The 7,973-nt window shown below is 44.9% G+C and overlaps 1 protein-coding gene across 6 annotated transcripts; it reads right to left on the minus strand.

The window, feature by feature from the left end:
* Positions 1-370: 370 nt before the first annotated feature.
* Positions 371-7,677, minus strand: LOC135106024 (glutamate receptor ionotropic, kainate 1-like). Of its 6 annotated transcripts, none has more exons than XM_064014798.1 (11): positions 7,551-7,677; positions 5,794-5,894; positions 5,441-5,531; positions 5,090-5,248; positions 4,151-4,272; positions 3,748-3,947; positions 3,343-3,557; positions 2,245-2,430; positions 1,988-2,094; positions 983-1,143; positions 371-571 (listed from the first exon to the last, which is right to left on the minus strand). In XM_064014798.1, exons 1-11 carry the CDS (start codon positions 7,581-7,583, stop codon positions 432-434), a joined length of 1,515 nt encoding a protein of 504 aa, XP_063870868.1. In that variant the 5' UTR covers positions 7,584-7,677; the 3' UTR covers positions 371-431. The 6 variants fall into 6 exon arrangements, with proteins under 6 accessions (XP_063870868.1, XP_063870870.1, XP_063870869.1 ...); XM_064014800.1 differs by having other exon boundaries at positions 5,090-5,197; positions 7,536-7,672; XM_064014799.1 differs by having other exon boundaries at positions 2,269-2,430; positions 7,536-7,672.
* Between the last annotated feature and the right edge of the window lie 296 nt (positions 7,678-7,973).

Raw genomic sequence — 7,973 nt, forward strand, 5'->3', positions numbered from 1 at the left:
GAGTGGAAAGGTGAAGGTTTGATTGGTGGATACTTACGGCTTGTAGATTGTGAGTGGAGGGGTGAAAGTTGAAGTGATAGATGATTATTGCCTTGGAGAGTGTAAGTGCCAGGGTGAGGGCTGAACTGATAAGTTTATTATTGTTTGTAGATTATGAATGGAACAGCAAAGGCTTAACCGATAGGTAATTAATAGCCCGCAGATTGTGAGTGGAAGAGTAAAGGTTGAACTGATAATCTCAATCTACCTCCTCATATTCCAGAGAACTATAATAACAGAACAGTCACACACCTGCTGTCACCCTCACCTCGGCTAAATGGTCTTGTTAGTTGCCGCCTCGGAGAAATCAGGGAAGTAATCACACACAGAATATACAGACATGAATTTATAGCCTGCACGTTACTCACAAATAAAAAAAAAAATCACAAGTTTCAGGCAAGTCGGGGTAGCGATATGATCCTGCGGGCTGGCAGACTCGGTGCCCAAAGGCCTGGCTCCGCTGCGCCGCGCCTCGTCCCGCCGCAGCCCCTGGTCATCTCCCACAGGAATGCCATGGCAGCCAAAGTCACTCCTGTTGAGACAAACAAGTACGGTCTCTAATTTAAAAATGGCTGAAGTTCATCTGATTGCTGCTCTACTTTACTACCTCTTGAATGCACTGCCGCGCCACGCCACACACCCGCAACACCCACGTTTGGAACGTTATGCCAGCTAGAATCACTCCTCACGGTACAATTAGGTGTTGTCCATAATGAAACTGCTGCAGTGCATCTGTTTGCTGCTCTACTCCACTAACACTTCAATGCACCGCCCCGCCACCACACACTCATAACACCCGTGTTTGGATGTCGTGCCAGCCAGAATCATTCCTGAATGGAACAATAACTAACAAAAAGATTGCAGTTCATGTGTTTGCTGCCGCATTCCTCTGCCTCTTGAATGCACCGCGCCACCACAACGCACAGCAACATTCACGTCTTACCAGCAACATAGACAGCAAAGATGCCGTAGAAGTCCAGAAGCTGCAGCGGTCGGTGTGAGGGAGCGACCATCGAGGTGAGTGGCTTAAGGCACTCCGTGGCGTTCACATAGCCCTTGGCCATGATCTTCGCCAGCAGGCCGCACTCCTTCAGCCTCATGATACTGCAGGGAAAGAAAAAGGGGAAAAAAATAGTATTAGCAGTAGTAGTAATAGTAGCAGTAGCAGCAACAGTCACAGCAGTAGTAGTAGTAGTAGCCAAGCAATAATAATAATAATGATAACAACAACAACAACAACAAAGAAGTAAAGAAAGTCACTCGCCAGGCTTATGAGTAATGTTTCTATGGGAATGTTTATAAAACTTTAAATTATTGGAAATCTTACAATAGTTGCTGTCAGGGCTACACATAACCCACAACTAAAGCCAAGCGTTTAGAGGAGCTAGGAATTGCATAACACTCGACATTCCCTCGGGATAATCACAAACACAGCCCCACAGAAGCAAGTAAATACCCACGCCAGACTTCGAAGCGCCACTCGGGAGTCAATTAATGCAAAGGAAAAGGAGAAATTGTCAAATGCATAACACTCGACATTCTCTTGGGATAATCACAAATGTAACCCCACAGAAACAAGATCCCGAGTCACAATCAACAGAAATAAAAAGAAGGAAAATCGCAAAGACCATAATGGCGTGACTGGCAGTAAAGGTGGTGCGGACTATGAAAGGTGCGCACAATAGACTCCAACATGAACCTGTACAACGAAACACTTCTGCGCCCCACCTCTACTGCTTTGAAAAGGCTTTGGTTGAAGCTATACGAGTTTTTAAAGGTATTTTTACCGTTCTAGCGAGAGAATAACAAGATTTATACATTAATAACAGGAGAAACAGTCTTGAGAACCCGGCTAATCATCTCTGTGAGCTTGAAAAATAGTCGTGGTGAGAGAGATCAGCGTTTCTGGATACGGGCCATGGTTACACGTTCACTGATGCATACGTACACTGGATCGAACTTTTTCTTAAGGGGCGATCCTTTCGGGAATATAATACAGAGGCTGGAGGGTCCCAGGAAGCCCCGAGACAGCACGTAGGCACCACACTCCCCAGTCTGAGGAAGGGGACGATAGTTACGAGTGTCAGTTTTGATACTCCAAAGAAAAACATGTACACGTACAAACAAGTACACGAAACACGTAAACTCTGAGGCAAGAGATTATACAAATGAGTGTAAGTTTTGACAGCAGATAAAAACACGTACTGCAAATAACAGGAATACCATTACCCGAGAATAATGATCGTTTAATATCCCTGGGAATAATTTCCTATAGTGCATCCCTGCCATTTTCCCCTTCAGTACTTGATCTATCGCCAAGTACAACTGATCGAAGTTCAAGTAAACAGTCTGGTCCCTCAGCCGGCCGAGAGTGCTGTTGTCCTCCGCCACCTGGTGACGAGAAGGATTCTTATTGCAAAGGCTCCCGTCACGCACCTCACATGTACAAAATAGATGAATATGTACAGTAATAGACCTTTTTTATATATATTCACACTGGGTGGCCCAGACAAAGCCCTACACACACACACACACACACACACACACATCATTCACACACTTAACCCTGTCGGCCACGGGAGAAAGCGATTGTCTCGTGGACCACGGAGCTAAACTCCAGTCAGGTATAACACAGCTGGCCGCACACACCCACAGCAAGGCACCACAGCATACACTGGTCTACCCCTGTCCCTTCATAATGAAACAATGAGTAAGAGATACGGAAAGCAATCGATAAATGAATAAATATATAAATAAAATAAAACGACTTAACTTCTCCGTTCACACTCAAGACACTCTCCCAGCTTCACAACAGCAGACATTCACGCCAACAGCTAAGAAAGAAGGTGATGATTTCATAAAACAGAATTGTTGGTAGTCATAGAAGTAAACAGTAACATTATGAGCTTATCACTGTGTCACTGTCATTGTAAGCGGTTTGCATTAACTCTCTACAATTGGTACTATATGCATTTTCGTCAGTTTTTATACACTTTTCATTGGTCAATAAACTACTTCAATTACTACTACAACAACTACTACTACTACGCATTTTCGTCAGTTTTTATACACTTTTCATTGGTCAATAAACTACTTCAATTACTACTACAACAATTACTACTACAACAACAACTACTACTACTACTACTACTACTACTACCACTATCTGGCAAAAATGGGAGATTATTCGGTTAACTAGAAGGTACACGCAAGTGGACAGGGAACTGTGCTTCACCAAGACGGCCATACACAACACACTGTCTGCCATGATGCATCTCCGCCTCGGGCCCTGTCGAGTCCTACCACTATCTGCTGGTGCATCTTGGAACCTCTGAGAATGGCGGTGGGTACGTCGGAGTCCGCCAGCTCGTCCACACTGTCGAAGGGAATGTTGATCCTGGGGATGGTGAGCATGGCCTTCAGGTTGGAGCGATACACGTTACCCAGGATGAAGGCAGCCAGGAGCCACATGGCCGTCACGCAACGCACCAGGCCCCCCACGGGCTGCCACGGCACGCCTGGCACGGGTTAAAGTGATACGGCTGATGGTGTTCTCTGTTTCACACCATATTTGTGGACTGACGGAGACCAGGACCACGGTCATGGTACATGGTAGAGTGGTAAATGAGTGGAGTACATTCAGGAATCAGCAGGCAGTCAGTGCATAGTCACAAGGGACTTTTAGAAGAAAACGAGGTATTTACTCACTGTGAGCTATCAGTGTTGACCACGTCCACAGAAGAGACTTTTCAAGACTCCAAAGCCAGTCTCTGTCCGCTCCTGTCAACACTGCTTTGTCCTCTTCCCCTGAAGAGATCGAGACATCACCGTCCGGCGCCGCGGCACCTGAGGGCAGTCGTCTGGTCTTGCTTTGCTCCGGGATCATGTCAGATGAGCCAACGCTCCGCCTGCTCGTGAACATGTGTGCTTAGGTTACGAAAAATTTTTTTTAGGTATTTCGTCAGGTTAATTTGCCACCCACCCCCTCTCTATGCAAAGTAAGGAAGTAAGGTGTGCAATGACTTGTCGCGAAAGAAGGTGTTGATGCGCAAGACTGGCCATGTTGGTCCACGTCCGGCAACACCTTGCATCACGTCACAGTAACACTTGCCGAGTGGTTGGCTCAGATGAGTGGTGAAGTAGATGAGTCGAGCTGAATTTCCTCTGAAACCTGACAGTGACCATGATGACTCCGATCAGCACCACACACGCCGCCATCACGAACAACCACACCTGCAGGAGTGAATCTTTACTTCCATATCGAACTTTCTTCTCGCCACACCAAAAGTATTCATAAGTAAAGTTTCTTGAGTATTCGCTAAAGTAGAGCGGCGACCTGCTGCATTCCTGAGCAGACATTCCCTGTGCATTCGCTAGAGTGGTGGTTTGCCTCAGTGACTCACTGTTCGTGGAACATTAATATTCTTGATATAGTACTATTTATTCGTTGTGTGAAAACAATTCATATTGGACAAATTCGTAAAGAAATTTTCTATTAATAGGATGTTTAGCAAATCTTCAAATTTTCATATAAGATTTTCGTCACACAAATGGCAGCGTTGCAGAACAACCCATTAAGCTATTATATTGATCTGAGCAAAAGGAGCGCCTCTAAAGGCCAACCCCGCGCCGTCTTAATTACCTACCCAACAACACCAGCGCCACTATTCTTACCACCCCATTTCTTCATTACAGGTAAAATCAAGTAGAAACCTTCAGGTAAGTGTTTGGCGCAATTGATTAATAACTAGTAACTACGCAAAGTGGCCCGTCTGCGTCTCGGCAGCACAGTGACGTGGCTCCCACGATGCCCGCACCTTTGCGCGTCTAATATCTCGGGCAAGAATACCACACATAGAGTACAGTATGTGTGTGTGTGTGTGTGTGCGTGTGTGTGTGTGTGTGTGTGTGTGTGTGTGTGTGTGTGTGTGTGTGTGTGTGTGTGCAAAACTCTCAGGGAAATCGAAGCCATATTCCATGTTCCAATGAGCGTTTCCCACAAACAAGTCACAACCATGCACGGCTTGACCAACTGGCCTGCGTCACTGACCGAGGCGGTGTAGGGCATGACGAAGCCCATCATGTTGGGCGACACGCGGGGTCGGATGTACATTGCCGTCATCTCGTCTGTGTGGATCGACTCGCTGAATTCCACAGCCTTCAGCGAGTCGTAATTCATCGTGAAAAACATGCCACTGAAATCCACCTCCTTAAAAGAACATAGTAAATAATAATTGTAGCTATAACCTTACAACAAAATAAGTATTATCGTAATATGTATATTATCAAAAAGAGCCCACATTTCACAAGAGCCAAAGCATCCAGCATTGGCAAAATTACTGTGTTAACTATGCAAGTAGTTAGCATGTAAAACAGTGGACAATGGTTCTCAGTGACTCACGTGTCGCTGCACCATGCCCATCATTCCAGTCCAGGAGCCGTTGCGCAAGGAGACGCCGTACGCTTGCTCTTCTGTTACGACGAAGTCTAAACTGCAACAGTGCGATGAGTCAAGGTTACTGCATTGCTGTACCTAATTGTGTATTTTATCAACATAGCACTACGAATATAGACAACGACGGCAGCAGTAGCACCAGCAACAACAACAACAGCATTATCGTCAGCAACAACAACAACAACAACAGCATTATCATCAACGACAAGAGCAACATCATCATTATCATCATCATCAACACCAACAACAACAACAACAACAACGATGGAAACTGTCGTGCACACGCAGGCTTGACTCACCAGACGCCGAGGTGGTCCCTGAGGATCTCCAGGATGATCATGATGGGACCGCTGAACTGGTAGTTCCCGGGCGTGCCGGAGATGTAGGCGAGCGTGTACACCTGAGGACAGAGGGACACACTGACACGCTGCTGGGAATACATTATAGACTTTTCTTTATCAGACTATACGAAAGAAGTTAATGTAAACAAACATATATACTCGTATTTACAAGGAAATTAAGATAAGATTAAGAAGTAAACTTCTCCTCACCAACAATTTGCAAGTGGATAAGTATTACGATTCAGTACACGACAAATTCCTTTAGGGATTAGGTTATTTTTAAAGTATTAGTCAGTAAGGAGACTGTTTGTCACGGTCCATGACAATTCGAGTGGGTGACGAAGCCTTCCTGAGCCGTCTGCCGCACGAGGGCACAGCTCAGGGTGCAGCATCACACCTCAGGTGCACCAGCACACCTCAGGATGCAGCAGCACAGTTCAAGGTGCAGCAGCACAGCTCAGGGTGCACCAGCACAGCTCAGGGTGCAGCAGCACAGCTCAGGGTCCATCAGCACACCTTAGGTGCACCAGCACACATCAGGGTGCAACGACACAGCTCAGGGTGCAGCAGCACATCTCAGGGTGCACCAGCACACCTCAGGGTGCAGCACCACACCTCAGGGTGCAGCACCACACCTCAGGGTGCAGCACCACACCTCAGGGTGCAGCACCACACCTCAGGGTGCAGCACCACACTTCAGGGTGCAGCACCACACCTCAAAGTTCAAAAGCACACCTCAGGGTGCAGCACCACATCTCATGTGCAACACCACACCTCAGGCTACAGCACCACACCTCAGTTGCAACACCACACCTCAGGGTGCAGCACCACATCTCAGGTGCAACACTATACCTGGGTGTGATGCAGCACACCTCAGGGTGTATTACTACATCAGAGAGTGCAGCAGCACTCCTGGTTGTGACACAGCACACCTGGGAGTTGCATCAGCACACGTAAAGCCGCGTCCACACTTGTTGCATTTCCACGTATTGTATCATCGTTGCGTATCACCTAGTGATCCTACCGTATTGTAATACGGTGAAACAGGGTATTGTACCCACTTGTTGCGTATCCTCGTGCTGTATCATCGTTCCGTGGTGCAACAGTATCATCCAGTTTCTTCCTGACACATCTGCCGATGATCCCATTTCCTTGGCAATTTCTTCCCGTGCATCTTGTTTATATATATATATATATATATATATATATATATATATATATATATATATATATATATATATATATATATATATATATATATATATATATATATATATATATATATATATATATATATATATATATATATATATATATATATATATATATATATATATATATATATATATATATATATATATATATATATATATATATATATATATATATATATATATATATATATAGTGCCGCCGCTCAGACACCGCCGCTTGGAGACAGGAGCCTGACAGCCGCAAGAGTCATGAAATCCACTATATTTTGTTCACCTCTCCTCTCCCCCACCTTGACCCGCCCGCTTTTATATATTATTATATTATATATAAATATATATATATATATATATATATATATATATATATATATATATATATATATATATATATATATATATATATATATATATATATATATATATATATATATATATATATATATATATATATATATATATATACTCGTATATATATATAACTGTTTACCTCTCTCATGAGCACCTTGAGGCACGCGGGCTGGGCGTGTGTCGCCATGCCTAGTGCCGCCGCTCAGACACCGCCGCTTGGAGACAGGAGCCTGACAGCCGCAAGAGTCATGAAATCCACTATATTTTGTTCACCTCTCCTCTCCCCCACCTTGACCCGCCCGCTTTTCCGCTTCAAGAGGCGCGGATTGGTGGAACACATAACCTAAAAATATTTAAGCCATTCAGTGCCAGCGACCTCAGCCACCTCGGGGAGTCACGCAGGTGATTTGTGCTCCCGTCATTCTCCCCGCCCCGCCCCGCCCCTTTCTCTCTCTCTCTCTCTCTCTCTCTCTCTCTCTCTCTCTGGGCATTAATCTGAGAAATGAAAGGAAAAAGATGAAAAAAAGACATACACTCCTGGTGTTTTTTATTCCTCGCTGCGATTCAACAGAATATA

Source organism: Scylla paramamosain, chromosome 12 (assembly GCF_035594125.1).
Source record: "Scylla paramamosain isolate STU-SP2022 chromosome 12, ASM3559412v1, whole genome shotgun sequence".
In the NCBI taxonomy this organism is placed as follows: domain Eukaryota; kingdom Metazoa; phylum Arthropoda; class Malacostraca; order Decapoda; family Portunidae; genus Scylla; species Scylla paramamosain.